At 33.9% G+C, this 17,477-nt stretch overlaps 1 protein-coding gene across 1 annotated transcript in view; it reads right to left on the reverse strand.

The window, feature by feature from the left end:
* The window catches only part of LOC121368257 (ubiquitin-protein ligase E3B-like), a 48,101-nt gene extending 35,598 nt beyond the window's left edge, over positions 1 to 12,503 (reverse strand). Inside the window, exons 1-6 of the mRNA XM_041492911.1 lie at positions 12,257 to 12,503; positions 7,696 to 7,745; positions 6,377 to 6,447; positions 4,957 to 5,021; positions 1,865 to 1,921; positions 1,186 to 1,290 (exon numbers count right to left, since the gene is read on the reverse strand). Coding sequence (XP_041348845.1) covers positions 1,186 to 1,290; positions 1,865 to 1,921; positions 4,957 to 5,021; positions 6,377 to 6,447; positions 7,696 to 7,745; positions 12,257 to 12,367 — 459 coding nt within the window. The 5' untranslated portion in view covers positions 12,368 to 12,503. The remainder of the gene's footprint in view (positions 1 to 1,185; positions 1,291 to 1,864; positions 1,922 to 4,956; positions 5,022 to 6,376; positions 6,448 to 7,695; positions 7,746 to 12,256) is intronic.
* Between the last annotated feature and the right edge of the window lie 4,974 nt (positions 12,504 to 17,477).

Raw genomic sequence — 17,477 nt, forward strand, 5'->3', positions numbered from 1 at the left:
CCCTCTAGTTCCGGTCACGTGACTGTAACTTCCTTCATTTTTCCTTCACTGGTTGGTTCGGACGTCTTTTTATTTGGCTCTGATTTATTCGGAGTCATTTATCGGTTTTTCTTAACTTTATTGCTTGTATTATGTGGGGAATTATGGGTGGGGGAGTGCACTTGTTTGAGAACAGGTAATGTTGAAAAAAAAAATATAATGTATATATTTTTGTTTTCTTGCTTTTTTCTAGGTAAGACATGTTAGCTGAAGAAAATACATGACGCAATCGAAGTTCATGCTTCGGTCTATTCCAGAACTGATAATAATGGGTAAAGGTTCAGAAGGTATTAGTCTTTAAGTATACACATCACCCACAAAAATAAAATTATTGGCCCAGGGGGAATGTGGATCAAAGACCCACAGACAGAAAATATTCCTCTTTTTTTTCTTCTTTTTTTTCGGAGGAGAAAGTGGTTTTGTTTTAGAGTTTTTGCAGTGTAAGGAGGAAAATTACACAGAAAAGCAGTAACGGACAGCAGTGAATATTAATCATCAGTTACTGGAAGTCAAACACTTGGTCATTTTTACATATAATCTTAGAGAAAAAAACCGCTACATTTTTCCATTAGTAGCAAGGGATATTTTATATGCACTTTCCCAGACAGTACAGTACATACCACAGACTTTGATATATCAGTCATGGTGCACTGGCTAGAATAAGAATTAGCCTAATTTACTCTAAGATAACTGTAAACAAACAATTATTTCATACAGGTTTTGATAAGAGCAACAATATCGGAGCCTATCACTTTCAAGCAGATTACATTATTGATATTTGACCAGTTAATACTTATAACAACTACTTACTGTAAGTTGTAACAAAATCTAGTCCTTTCATTGTTTTGTTTTTTGTTTACTTTTATTGAATTTGTATATATATATATATTTGTATATAAAAATGTTTACATGTTTACATGTAGAGAAATGTTCCAGAACCACTATGATGTGAAGAGAGTTTACTGTATTTGCCTTTAAGTTAATACTATCAAAGAAACATCCTTAAACAACAACATACATCTCTGTAACATATGAAGACTACAGACATTTTAAATTACTTTCCTTTTTTGTGTACAAAATAGTTGTCCTTTAACTCCGTATTTATCAATGAGACAAACAACAAAATATGTATGCAATGACAAACACCTTGAGCTGTTTCAACCACAGGCAACACTTCCACAGGACATCTTTTAACTGTTGTATCCATGACAATGTGTGCTCCTTTACTAAGGCCACACAAACATAAGACATCTGTAAAAAAAAAAAAATTAAAAAAAGAGAGAATAAAAGATGGAAAATATGTATACAGAAACAGTGTAATCTATTTTACACATTATTCTGAGTTTTAGTATTTACTAACCAATACACACAAATAGAAACAACTGCTAACAAATGACACCATTGAAAAGAAAGAGAAAGGAGAAAGAACCCACAAGTGATCATTCATTACTGGTAGATATTTCTGACATAGTGAAGTGACCACGAGGAAACACAATTATATTTATTTATTACTTTTTGTTTAAAATATTTAAACAGGTCACTAAGTAATATCATGGTTGTTCTTTATGTCATAGGCTATGGGATTGTGAATCAAATTAACACTTTTTATGTGGCACATCCATAGCATTCTACCGTAACATTTTCTGGAACTTTTTACAGTCATGGACAAAGTTATAATAATCAATTCTAGTAAAATTTAAACATTAATGTTCAAGAATTAGAATTACATATATCTGACAAAATACCTTATGTTTTAATTCAACAAGTTACTGAATCAGATGTTTTTTTGTGCTTTTTTAAATCACAGCATCATTTGTGTACTTACTTTTGTAACATCAGTGTCCATTGATGCAAGTAAATATCTACAGAGATATTCAAACTTCTGAAAAACAAAAACAATTATTGGTCTTATTTACCTAAGGGTTCTGAACTTTGTTATCAACCAAATTCCATGACTTTTTGTAGGATTTTCAATGATATTTCTGTGATTTAACAACTTAACATTTCAATTCTGTGATGCAAATTGTTTCTCTTCTTGTATTATTGTTAACGAGAAAAAGGTCCATCAATAGTCAATGTTTATGACTTTCCATGGGCCAAAATGAATTCCAAGACATTCCAGGCCTGGAAAATAACTTTTTTTAAATGCCATAATTTTCCAAACTTTCCATATGTTTGAAACCTGTTAAATGAATGCCAAATTGAGACAGCCTAATTTTAATTCATCTTTAAAGCTGCAATCTTGCCTTTCTCTTTTCCCTATTTGGTGCAGATTAAAATATGAACAAACAGTCTAAAACTTTACTAAACACCATTCCAAACAATGATTTCAATTTTCAGTTTGAAGTTTTTCACAGTGGTATTAATACAACTTTCAAAATTTAATGTGGTGAACCCTGCAATGGAAAAACATTTTCAGTTAAAAGGAAAATTATAAACTTTTAATTTTTAGTAAAAAGGCATGGTCCGACTTAAGTTTTCACAAAATATTCATAAAGGCAGATTTTCATGTGATTTTCACAAAGCATTTTCACTCAGCTAAAGATTGTTTTGTTTAACAACATACCTAAATCACAATGATTATTTAATCATCGGCTATTGGCTGTCAAACGTTTGGTAATTCTGACTTTGCAGCAATGGATCTTTTATATGCACTTTCCCACAGACAGGAAAGCACATACCATAGCCTTTGACCTGTTGTGGTCCACTGGTTGGTATGAGAGAAAAAAACAATCAGTTGAACGGATCCACCGAGGTGGTTTGATCCTGAGACGCAAGCACCTGACTGAGCTAAATCCCACCCCCATTTCAGTCAGATACACAACTTTTCCACATTAAAATTTATAGAACATTATTTAAATATATAATGTCAACGAAATGACTGATTACACACTGATTATTAGTTACTGAACTTGTAGGTAGCCAGTCTCAATTTACACACTGATTATTAGTACATGTAACTGAACTTGTAGGTAGCCAGTCTCAATTTACACACTGATTATTAGTTACTGAACTTGTAGGTAGCCAGTTGCAATTTACACCGATTATTAGTTACTGAACTTGTAGGTAGCCAGTTGCAATTTACACATTGATTATTAGTTACTGAACTTGTAGGTAGCCAGTCGCAATTTACACATTGATTATTAGTTACTGAACTTGTAGGTAGCCAGTTGCAATTTACACATTGATTATTAGTTACTGAACTTGTAGGTAGCCAGTCACAATTTACACACTGATTATTAGTTACTGAACTTGTAGGTAGCCAGTTGCAATTTACACATTGATTATTAGTTACTGAACTTGTAGGTAGCCAGTCGCAATTTACACATTGATTATTAGTTACTGAACTTGTAGGTAGCCAGTTGCAATTTACACATTGATTATTAGTTACTGAACTTGTAGGTAGCCAGTCACAATTTACACACTGATTATTAGTTACTGAACTTGTAGGTAGCCAGTCGCAATTTACACACTGATTATTAGTTACTGAACTTGTAGGTAGCCAGTTGCAATTTACACATTGATTATTAGTTACTGAACTTGTAGGTAGCCAGTTGCAATTTACACACTGATTATTAGTTACTGAACTTGTAGGTAGCCAGTCGCAATTTACACACTGATTATTAGTTCTCAATTTACACACTGATTATTAGTTCTCAATTTACACACTGATTATCAGTTACTTAATTTGTAGGTAGTCAGTTGCAGTTTACAACAGCTATGGATTCTGCCACCACTGCTTACTTTGAAAGCTTGCATTCAGAAGATATAGCCACTTACCTTTCTCAAACTGCCCCATGTTTTCAAACAAAATGAACAGCCCCGATTACATATTTTTCAAACTGGCAAAAAACACTTCTGAAGTTAAAATGAACAATGCTGACAATTATTAAAATGACAAATTCTGAAAACACTTGATTTTGAAATATCAAGCCAATTTATAAATATTGGATGAAAAACTATCACTTTGTTTATGTACAGTCAACTCTCATTATAACGATATTCATTATATTCAGGTACCAGCACACTTTTACTAGAAACCAACATGTGTCCACGTTAATCTGATCATTACAATAGAATGTTCAAGTTATAGCACCGGCAGCCATTTCTGTTAACAATGTCTATTTAATGCATTGTTTGATCTTTATCAGTGTATAAATGTTAATTGGTACAAACCCTTCGATAAATAGCTGTAACATTATCACCCGTTAGAGGCTTTTTGATATGCTAACGTCTGATTAGCTATGGTTGACTGTGCATGCCAGTGACCAATTGCAGTATTGTTCAAATAACATGCATTGTTCTTGTGTCAAGATGTAATTTAAACAAACGTCTTGACCGAGCTGATATATTCATGCCACTGGCTATGTTTGTTAAAATGTATTATTGATTGTAGTCAATATTTTTCATCCACTTAGGAATTATGTGTAAAACATGTCGCAGTCTCCACCAAATAGACACACACATAGATGCATAGATATGCAAATATATATCAGTGAAAAACGAGATATATAACAAACATTTTTAAAAAGTCACCCAAAATATATACAAGTTGAAACTGCAAGCCACGTCAGCAGAGAATGGGGAGGGAGTGCTTGTTAGCAGATTGACAGTTGGTGATATTTTGCGCAATAAAGCAAAATGGGTCAGTGCACCTAAAGATTGTAACAAGTTGGTTCGACCAGCAAATAAATTTTCTTCTTGTTGCTTTTGTTTTTCTTGCTGATACTTTGTTGAAAATTTATTACATATTATAGTGTAACTAACTGGTAAAACAAAATGTACAACCTGTGGTAGATAACTCTTCATAAGATCATCATACTGGCACAAGCAGAGGACAAATATGGCCGTTATAACGAGAGTTGACTGTATTTTAAATACATAATATTAAATCATTATAATCATAATAAACAAAACCTGTTCATATTGTGAATCTTTCATGAGGTACAAACATATTTTCACTTTCTGGAATGCTTCAACACCTGAAAGAAGAAGGAAGTATTATTCGTATAATCACATGATGTATATTATGCAAATATCAAATATTAGTTTTCAAACATACTTTTTTTTAAATCTGAGCTGGGGTGGGGATAGTAGATCATACTATCTCAGCAAATTAAAAACAAAATATATGACCTTTTTTTTTGGTATCCAATTCACACAATTAGGCATTTTAAAGCTGTGGTTTTCAGATGTTACAGGCTGGGAATTTCTTTTATTTAGATGTCCTGTAATGTTATTTCTTTGTATTGATTCACCAAATTATATAATGATTTTCATTAAACAGTAACATGTTTGGTTCATCATATTATGGTAGGCCAACACTTTATTTTATCATGCATTTTTTTAAGAACCCCCCCCCCCACCCCCCAAAAAAAACCTATGAGAGTATTCAACTTCGAATTTCCACGAAGGCAGAGTGCATAAGGTCAAGACTGTTTCATGAGTCACAGCAATATCTAGGATGATACATTCTTCCTACTTCATCTATAGGAAGACTGACTGACTGATCTCAACATGCACAAGGCAGAGTTCAGCGGATACTGTGATAGTTGTGCTGGCAAGCATCCATGGATCACTGTTAAAACACTGATGGTATTAGGTTCTGTAAAAGATGAGACCTATTGGAAGCATCCATTAGGAGCACAGCTTAAATTCTGTGTTGGTTGTTTTCATCTAAAAGATGAAAATTATGCACAAGAATTTTTTTAATCATAAATTATAGCATCAGATACAATTTTAGTCAGTCATATATCATGTCAGGAAATTTAGCCTTTAAATGATTACCATAACCGCTTTTTGAAAGTCTTCATAAGACACTTGTAGGTTTTTACATGTATAACAAAGATCCATCTTTCACTAGCAGCAATATCAAAGGTAGTTGCTATAATGTTAAGGTGTGCAGACAGTTCTCTGTTAGGACACAAAAGTAAGCCTCTCGCCTTGCTTCTAGAAATCGCAATCTGGAATCACAAGTTGTATGACTATACCTTACCATTACAATAAAGTCCTATAGTCATACTGGCCAGACCTATCAAATTGACATAACTGTATAAAAGGAAAAGTTTGTTTTGCTTAACCGCACCACTAGAGCACATTGATTTATTAATCATCAGCTATTGGATGTCAAACATTTAGTAGTTTTGACATGTAGTCTTAGAGAGGAAACCTGCTTCATTTTTCCATTAGAAGCAAGGGATTTTTTACATGTGCCATCTGATAAACAGGATAGCACATACCACAGCCTTTGATATACCAGTCATGATGCACTGACTGGAACGAGAAACAGCCCAATGGACCCACCATGTGTATAAAAGAAATTCAAACTGGAGCAAACCTGGAATCAAGTCTGGTTTGTATTCTGTCTCTTTGTTTTCAGGAATCTGTAAAAATGTGTCAACTTCTTGTCTATAAAAATAATGAGAAAAACTAAAAGGAATCAGTATATATATCGTGTCATAACATTCGGACTCATTGTAACACATTTATACTGAAATATCTAGAAGTATTTTTCAATGGAAGCTTACCTCAGTAAGACATTTCAATAATTTAAACATTTTAATTAAACATAATTATCTGATTAGCTATATGTTCTTACAAGTATACCATCAACCATGTATCCATAATAAGTATACAGCTAAACAAAATGACCAGTATCTAAAGAGAACTTAAAACAAAATGAAAAATAGTGTACTGTCTACTTTCTATACTTTCTACTGTTGCATCTACTCCAGTACAAATAGAAATTTAGGATATATATAGTAACACAATGAACTTTGCAAGTAATTAAAAATATATTTCATAACAAGTCATTCCATTAATACACCATTTAAACAAAATCAATGTAACCTCAATTTCAATATGCATTAAAACAATAAATCATTTTAAATATTTAATGAATTATCTCTTATTTATCAATAAAAGCATTTCTTGTTTATAATCACAAAAAAATAACCAATGCTGGATTAGGCAGCTGCATGTAGGGCTGTGGCAAAACATGCCCTCACCATTATCATAGGCTTACATAATGACAAAAATAAATGAACCCCTCCCCCATACTACAACAGGCATACATAATGATAAAAATAAATGATCACCCTTACTCCAATAGGCTTACATAGCGACACAAATAAATGAACCTCTCCTCCATACTACAATAGCCATACATAGTGACATAAATAAATGATCACCTTTACTCCAATAGGCTTACATAGCGACAAAAATAAATGAACCCCTCCCCCATACTACAATAGGCTTACACAGTGACCTAAAATAAATTACCCTCCACTTATTCTGGAAATAGGCTTACATAGCGACAAAAATAAATGAACCCCTTCCCCCAAACTACAATAACTTGAATAAGCTTACACAGTGACAAAAATAAAAGAAACTTATTGTGTGAAAATAAAGAATAATGAGTCAATCCATGGGGGCCCCTATAAGCACAGGGCCTGTAGCATTTGTTAATCCAGCACTGAAAATAACTCTATGACATCTTGGTATAAAATATAACTTGTCGTCATAAAATAAAATACAACTAATATATAGTACATTTTTTCTTAACCATATATTATACACCCAAGCAAAAACTCCACTCATATTATACATGATACAAGTAAATGATTCATTTTAATATTAAATATCCAAAATCCAAACCTTAATTCTCGGCGATATTTTTGTCTGCAAAGGTAACTTCTTACAACAGCCTGAAAACAAAATGGTAGCCATGTTTGGTTGACGATGTTAAAATAAAAAATTATAAAAATGTAAACAAAATTATTTTGAAATGCAGATGTTTGGCACTTTCTTCAATTTTATGTTCAAAGAATTTTAAAAGTTATCAGGTTTAGTATTTCAGTGAACACTAAAATTGGTTTTGGGCCCACAAGCACATCTCATTTTGATTGACAAAATAAAAGTAAAATCAATGATCATAATTTCTTCCAATATCCCAAACAACTGATTACCATTTCCATTTCACTTCTGCTTTATTTTTTAAAGAAAGAAAAAAGAAAGAAATGTTTTATTTAACGACGCACTCAACACATTTTATTTACGGTTATATGGCGTCAGACATATGGTTAAGGACCACACAGATTTTGAGAAGAAACCCACTGTCGCCACTACATGGGCTACTCTTCTGATTAGCAGCAAGGGATCTTTTATTTGCACTTCCCACAGACAGGATAGCACAAACCATGGCCTTTGTTGAACCAGTTATGGATCACTGGTCGGTGCAAGTGGTTTACACCTACCCACTGAGCCTTGTGGAGCACTCACTCAGGGTTTGGAGTCGGTATCTGGATTAAAAATCCCATGCCTCGACTGGGATCCGAACCCAGTACCTACCAGCCTGTAGACCGATGGCCTGCCACGATGCCACCGAGGCCGGTATATTTTTTAAAGAAACTATCCTGAATTTGTTGCCAATGTAACAGCGAGGTTTTCAACTAACAGAGCATTTTTAACAGCTGAAATTACAGATTTAATATATTTTCTTACTTAAAATGTCAGTGTGTTTCTTGTTATCCTAATATTTGTAGCAGCCCAAATAATTTCATATTAACAAAACAAAATTATTATTTATATTAAAAAGTAAAATGAAATATCAGCTGGTACAAGTTAAAGCATTAGAGCATCCAGAAATAGAAACCAATATTCTAAATTATAAATTGTATTCAAGATGATTTTTAGTTGTTGAAAAGGTTTTATTATTTACAAATACGTTACAATTGTTGAAAAACTCGGGATAGTACATTTAATGAAACTATGTACTGGTAAGCATTAATTCAATGTCATATTGTTGTATGGTGACTATTAAACTCTATATTTGATTATTTTTCTGTTAATCTGTCTCTACCGAGGCAGGTCTATTCCCATGATTTTTTAAATTATTAATTTTAAGAATTCAACCACCGTACATACCAGTACATGCAGAGATTCAAGTAATTTGATACAGAGTGCAAATAGAAGAAAAACAAGTAAAATTGTGAAAATTTCTGTCTGTCTCTATTTCTCTCTCTCATATGGAGTCATTTTGTTTTTGTCATTTTGACCCATAAACATGATTTCTCAGGAGGTCAACATATTTGTTTTTGGATTCAGCACCCCCAAATTAGGTTACAAATCAATGTTTGATATATGTTTAACACTCCCTGCTAAGCTATAAATCCTATGACATTTGTTTTCTCATGCATGATTCGCATAATCAACATCAGGGCCTAATTCACAAAGGTCTCTTAGGCTCTGCTGGACAACAAAGCATCTTCTTTGCAAGTCTTTTAGCATTGCACTGCGAGATCGCAAAGTTGCGAGAGTTTAGTGAATTAGGCCCCAGATTTGTCTGATCATTCATTTGTAAGGCTTTTCTTCATAATTCGATTAATCAACAATCAAATTAAACAAGTAAGTATAGAAACTTTACAAACTTTACAAAAGTTTTACTAGGGGTTTTTTTGTTTTAAATTCCTTAAAATTGCCAATATTGTGTCCATGTCCAGACTGACAAATAGAAATTGTTAAAATGGAGATCGTTGAATTATCATTCAGTGCATTAAATATGATCTCACAAATGCTGGTTCAACAAGGCCAAATCATTTAATTTTTCTGTTTTTCATGTCCATTGTTACACTTTTTTTGAGTTATATTATTCAATTTGCATTAATTTTTCTGCCCCTACTGTAGTGAACAATAGACATAATCCATTCAAAACAATTCTAAATTTGATTGGATAACTTAATTATGAATCAGTTCATTGCAAAATGTATTTTTAACAAGCTATTTGCTTGCATTCATGAATATATAGCTCATCTGTATTGATATCAAGTGTAGTTATTAATTATGGGTTAAACAAAAAGGTGAACTGACTGCTCTTGACAATCTAACATTTTCTTTAAAAAAATATTAATTTAAATGTTCATTCATTTCAGAAACATATAATTTTAAATACTAAAAATGTTGAACTGTACATTTAAAAAAAAGGTATTTTCCCAGAGCAGGAGTTATCGTAGAATTTGAAACCAAATACTAGAATGGACTCGTTTTATGGAGCGATGACACATCACATTCTGTGGTCTCTTCTGGTTTAGTAAAAGGTCAAACTAAAAAATTCTGTACAAAGTACCATTAAATTATATACAAATTACATATAATTTTTAATACACAGGTGAACACAAAATGCTAGAAAAACCAAGGCATGCGGCTTGACTTGCATTGTCTATGAAGTATGCAGAAAGAACTAAAGGTAGAACTTAGTGTGATTTAGTAAACTAGTCTGGGAGTGGCAGTCCTCTTTGTGGCAATGCAAGAGGATAAATTTTATCTCACCTTCATGTAAAATACTCAAATTTCATTGGTTATTTAGCCTTGGACAAAACCCTTATACCCTACATGGGTGGAGTCAAATCACTTATACCCCACCTGTAACATCGGACTGTTGTTATTGAATTAATGCGCCAGTAGTACACGTACATGTAGTATAAAAATAACAATGTTTTTCTTGTTACTATTGACAGAGACATAGCCCAATGTATATCTATCATTAAAATATAAACATTAAATTTAATATATATAATAGCAAGATTTTTAGTTTTAGTTTACTTATTTATACTGTAATATTCTAACCTTTTTAATGCTGTATATATTTTGAAGCAGAACATCCAGATAACTTTTGAAAGAAAGAACGAAATGTTTTTTTATTTAACGACGCACTCAACACATTTTATTTACGGTTATATGGTGTCAGACATATGGTTACGGACCACACAGAGTTTTGAGAGGAAACCCGCTGTTGCCACTACATGGGCTACTCTTTCCGATTAGCAGCAAGGGATGTTTTATTTGCACTTCCCACAGGCAGGATAGCACAAACCATGGCCTTTGTTGAACCAGTTATGGATCACTGGTCGGTGCAAGTGGTTTACACCTACCCATTGAGTTTTGCAGAGCACTCACTCAGGGTTTGGAGTCGGTATCTGGATTAAAAATCCCATGCCGTGACTGGGATCTGAACCCAGTACCTACCAGCCTGTAGACCGATGGTCAAACGTAAACCATATAGCCCAGTGCAAGCATACATGTAGTCACTGTTTCTACATTAATTGATAGGGTGGGGTAAATTTAACAACCCTTCGAGTTTTTTTGGTTTGTTCATTATTATTACTATTATTCAATACAATGTCCACTACACATTTCATTTTAGAGATGTAATATGCATTTGAACGTTGTTTAATCCTGACTGAATATAATCATGCAAACTAAGGACAGGGGACTCATTCGAATGTTCATAGAAATAGATTGACGTAGGGGAGGTTTAATTATCTTGTGTTTATTTCACTAGTAGCAGGTGAATAAAATTGTGAAAATTTGGAAATATATGATTGTTTATGTTAAAAAAGTGACTTACGGAAAATAGTACTTTTAGTTACATGGTATTTTTTATTGTTTATACTTATACCGCAATCTGGCAAATTGTAAACATTGCTTTATTTTTATGAATAAAAAATACTTCAATCAACAAAAACTTCTGCATTTGACGTCATAGCTTCTTTTTGATGACATACAATTGCTATTTAAGGAAGGAAATGTTTTATTTAACAATGCACTCAACACATTTTATTTACGGTTATATGGCGTCAGACATATGGTAAAGGACTACACAGATATTGAGAGGAAACTCGCTGTGGTATAATATCCGCCCGGTCCCCTCCATTATTATTTTTAGTTAGAATTGAGGGCTAGGGTTAGGGTTAGGGTTAGGGTTAGGGTTGGGGTTAGGGTTGGAGTTAAGGTTAGGGTTAGGGTTAGGTGAAGGGGGGACTGGGCGGATATTTTTCCCTTGCTGTCTCTATTTCATGGGCTACTCTTTTCGAGGTATAATATCCACCCATGCCCCCCACCCTTTATTATTTTTAGTTAGGGTTAGGGGAGGGGGGGGAGCAGGCAGATATTTTTCCCACCGACCGTGCATCAAGTGAACGCTTTACCACTGGGCTACGTCCCGCCACCAACATACATACCATGCCATAATACATACCAAGACGATAGTTGAAAAAAAAAAGACAGAAAAAGATGCAATTGCTATTTTATCATTTATGTTCACTTCAAGTTGTTTATTTTTTATGTTAACTGATTTAAATATATTTGAAAATGGAACCCAACATAAATAATAATAATTAAAGCACCCCATTTTTTAGGTCCGAATTCGGACTACACTGACCTGTATTTTTATGGCTGCTTGTGCTCTGATAGTTTCCTGGGCCCTTTCTGCCCGGGCAGCTTTTGCCTTGTCTAAAAACTGATTTTTCTGGGTGTCTACTTTGGCGAACATATTTAAACTATAATTAGTAAAGAAAGAAATGGGAATTTTAATCAAATACACATGCAATCACCAAACGATACGTTCCACTGTTCAAGGACATGACAAACGACATGGTAAACATTTGGTTTTGACAACGATGACAGCATTATAATCTTTTCCATTGAAAACAGGAAGTTGATAAAAACATAACTTCCGTAGGTTGCGTTGTACCAAAGCAGAAAGTTCCGTGTCAAAGTTCGAACTTCGAGGTGCACCATCAAATATAAATACCTGGCCGATATAATGATTGTCGTATTTAGACAAGGGGGGGGGGGGGGGGGGGTCGGGAGTTTCATCCGAACCCTCCCACAAAAGCTCTTTTTAAATATTGCACAAATAGTTGACTGTAATTTTTGCAAACAATGTTTGCTTGTCTTCATCATTTAGCAATCCCCTTACCAAAGCTGCAGTGTACATGATTCAGAACTAATCTGGCAACAACAAAAACAAAAGAGAAGAAAAAAGGAGCCTACATGTAACAAACATGTTTAATTGTACTTTCTGCTATACTGATGACCTCGTAGCTTTCGATAATCACATGACAATGACAGCAGTTCACCTTCCACTGCTTTATCAACCAGTTAGAAATAAAAGGTTAACAACAGAAAGTAATCCTGTTACGTTAGGTCAGGTCATAGGTTTTAACGTGCACATTCAGAACAAGATGTAGCACACGCATGTCATCATCAGTTAGGCCAATTAGAAAATGTTGCGTACTTTCTTGAAGGTAATTTTCAAGTATTTCAAAAAATTTATGGCCAACATGTAAGTGACATTTTGATAAATATGACGCATTAGTCACAAAATTTAAATGGGATGCTATAGCTTATATGCAATACCTTTTGCTGAACACTTTTGAGGACTACACCTGTACTCTTTAACAGGGGCTTCATGTGTTTGGTGATGATACAATTTTTATCAACGTAATGTGTTTTGTTTTTCATAAATTTATATGTTCATTATTAAAGGAACTGATCATAGTTCTAAGGTACACGTAGCCTACCTTTTCTGTTACTAAGGCTATAATAAGCAATTGTTGAAAATATTTAACATATAGGCCTACTTCGGGTCAGTACTTTTAACTCATTATTAATGAGAGCGTATTTATGTCCAAATGTCCGTCTAGCTCTCTTACAGTCAGAGTACTCGGGCTATTTTAACTCCTGTTGTGTGCTAGAATTTCATTATCTTGAATTTTTTGAATCGTTGTTTTATAATATAAATTTTTAAGTTCCAGATGCCAGGAAAACGCGTTTTAGACTTTCAGATATTGAACATTTTTCCAGGAAGCATGCCCCTGGAACCCCATACAAAGCAACTTGACATCCAAAATGCCCCGGCAAATACCTAGTCAAACCCTGCAACTCGACATGCTGGCTACGGGCTTGATTGTTATGTGCAATATGGATTGTTTGTGCAAATAGATAAATAAATAATAAATAATATTTTAGCATATAATTGTTATGCAGTACACAATACGGTAGAGCTTGCATTCGAGGTTAATCTCGATGAACTAACATTACGAATACGAGTCAAAACGAATATATACATATACAAGAACAACTTGATTAAAATTTTAATTTGGATTTACATGATGGATCATATCTGCTTTTATCATCACGGATAAGCTTGATTCAGAGGATGGAATTATACATCACGTTTGTTTAAAATTGTAACAAGTTAACTGCACAGTTTTTAGGCCACGCCCCTCATATAGTGACATTCCAAACTGGTATTGCAATCAAAATACATGCGACATCAAAGAGAAAAACACCAAGTCATGGTACATTGGAAATAAATGTTGCTCCCAATTATAGATTATTATTGTATAGTATGTGGTAATACAAGCAATCAACATTTAAATAAAGTAAAGTAAAGTTTGTTCTATTTAACGACGCCACTAGAGCACATTGATTTTTTATCTTATCATCGGTTATTGGACGTCAAACATATGGTCATTCTGACACTGTTTTTTAGAGGAAACCCGCTGTTGCCACATAGGCTACTCTTTTACGACAGGCAGCAAGGGATCTTTTATTTGCGCTACCCACAGGCAGGATAGCACTTTGTTGAACCAGTTATGGATCACTGGTCGGCGCAAGTGGTTTACACCTACCCATTGAGCCTAATGGAGCACTCACTCAAAATTTAAATAGAATAGGGACTAGATATGGACTTTTCAAAAGGGCTGCACGTATTATTCTTAATATAAAGCCAATTATACACTATACGTACAAAACTGTTATTCACAGAACTTGGTTGGCTTACTGTGTTTAACAGAATACAATATAATACAGCTATATTAATGTATAAATGATGAAGCCCATGCATATCTTAGTTTAGTGTGGGTTTTGCAGTAAAGAGCGCAATTATTTGCTTAATTAGATCTGCATCTGCTAGCAAACGTTTAGTAGGCCTACCTCAATCAAACACTAACATGTTAACTGGGAGCATTTCAATAGACTTCTGTAATTTGTCAATTTATCCTTTAAAGAAACAAAAAAAAACATCAACAATGTAATACTTTTTAATAACACACACACACACACACACACACACACACACACACACACACACACACACACACACACAAACGCAACAAAAAAAAACCCCCACATAAAACCCCACATCAGGAATATTTGTTAGAAGAACAAAAATGAAAATGTATGTAAGTGTAGTTTATTAATTACGTCTTTATGTAGGATTTATATATCAGCAATTCTTATGAAACTGGTGTCATACATTATTAGTTTACATACCCCATTGATCTGACAGGTGTGTTTGATATATTTAGCATGACTTTTCACCTTCCTGTGTATCTTCATATCAAGCACGAATACATACACAAGATGTTTTGTATAGCTGATTGTGAAATGTTAATATCAGTCTTTCTACATATATATGGCAAACTGCAAAAAACTGCATGTCGCCAACTCGACCATAAAACTTCAATCATTAATTGAGTAAAACAAAATCTGTGAAAGAACAATTACGGTAGTATAGCTCAATAATGGGAAGTTTTCTTATTTTACTATTCAAAGCAATTAGCAGTGGTATGTACGAGTTGGATGGAATAGGGTAGCATATAATGTCTCCCAGTTAGTTGTAATTTACGTTTACATGTATGTTCGGTAGGCCTATATCAAACAAAGAGAACATCATATTAGTTTAGTAGTAACATTCAGTGTACATCAGAATAAAAATACCATGTTACTTTTTCCCAATTAATAACATAAAATTTGGAGAACACATGAATGATTTTATTCCCTGTTATGGTACTAACTTACACGTTATGGTACTGACAAACATCACTACTGAAATGTTGTCTTTTTTAAAGGAAAAAAGAAGAAATTTGGAAAATTAAATTGCAATATTCTGCAAATTAATTGTTGAACCAAACAACAGCAAAATAAGTAAACTTACACATTTATTAGGCAGTTCCATTCGTTTAAAATGTATTTTTAACTCTTCTCCCATCTCCCATCCACTGCAAACATATCTACCTGTACAATGCATGTCTCATATAGGGCGATCCACGAAACTATTTACCTCACATATGCATATGTATTCAAAGTTAACTAGAGGTGGGACATAGCCCAGTGGTAAAGTGTTCACCTCATGCGCGGTCAGCCTTGGGTCGATTCCCGTCGGTGGGCCCATTAGGGTATTTCTCGTTCCAGCCAGTGTTCCACAACTGGTGTAACAAAGACCGTGGTATGTACTCTCCTATCTGTGGAGTGATGCATATAAAAGATCCATAACCAATCTGTTTGGTGTGGGTTTTTTATTTTTATTTTTTGCTGGGGTATCGTTAAACATCCATTCATTCATTCATTCATTCATTCATAAAAGATCTCTTGCTCCTAATCGAAAAAGGTAACCCTTCTCACAGTGACAGCAGGTTCTCTCATTATTGCTGTCCTTAACCATATGTCCAAAGACGTATTTAAAATGTGTTGAGTACGTCTTTAAATAAAATAGACCATCCCTCCTTTAAAGTTAACGAAGTTAATGTAGATTTACTTGTAGCTCGCCTTGTTATTTATAGATACAAATAAAAAGGAGAGTGCATAGGTTTAACTTCACAATGTAAAAATCAATTTGAATATCCTAGACTTACCGTGGCCCTATTTCAGTTGATGCCAAAGTGTGGTTGCATGTTGGCCACAAACAAAAAAAGAAAAGAAAAATTTATTATCACAAATTTCATACATTCCACTATCCAGAACTGACACCTCATCAGCATCAACAATCTGCCTGAATGTATCATTATATAGGCTTTCACTAAAACCACTTCTAAAACGCCCCCAAACTGTTTCATGAAAAATGTTTTAATCAATATCCACCAGCTGTTCCCAAAAGCCTTTTTATATGGGTGTATACTACCAAATCAAATCCCATAGACGACAATAGTAACATATGTGGCTAAAACTCCTACCTGCAGCGTATCAATCGACATACACGCCACGGATATAAATACTACCACCCCTCACACATAAAGTGAATCAGAGAAAAAATGGGGGTCAAGCTGCTCGTTTCTGAGATAACGGGTAGCGTCTATGACTACCCTAGTTCCGCACAAAATTCGAGTACTTTTTTTTATAGGTACCCCATACGTGTTTCAAGCACAAGGCTACTTGACACATTGGTACTAGATGAAATAAAATTGCACATTTATTTTACCCAGATGAAACTATTATTTTTTACAACCAACACACTCACATTTATAACCAATCACAGGACTTGTGGTGTTCACTTCTCTATCAAAAGTCTGTGCACCTCGCACTTTGACCCAGCCGGAAGTTATTTGGTTTAGTACTACCATATCGTTTCGAAAACGTTTTAACTCAATACGTTGTTAGTATTACGTCATATTTAATTCCAAGATGCAAACGCTTTAAATAGTTAAAGACATTCAATACCTAAACTGTTCCAGCCTATCCGTTTCAGCTCTTTCAGCTGAAACGGTGTGGAAATTGTCCAGACGCTTTTTGGTTGAAACGCGTTATACCAGCTCTGTATGGGAATTACCAAACATTAAAGTCGTTAAAACATTTCCAAAACGGTTCGGAAACGTTTT

The sequence above is a fragment of the Gigantopelta aegis genome, chromosome 3, assembly GCF_016097555.1.
Source record: "Gigantopelta aegis isolate Gae_Host chromosome 3, Gae_host_genome, whole genome shotgun sequence".
Lineage (NCBI taxonomy): Eukaryota > Metazoa > Mollusca > Gastropoda > Neomphalida > Peltospiridae > Gigantopelta > Gigantopelta aegis.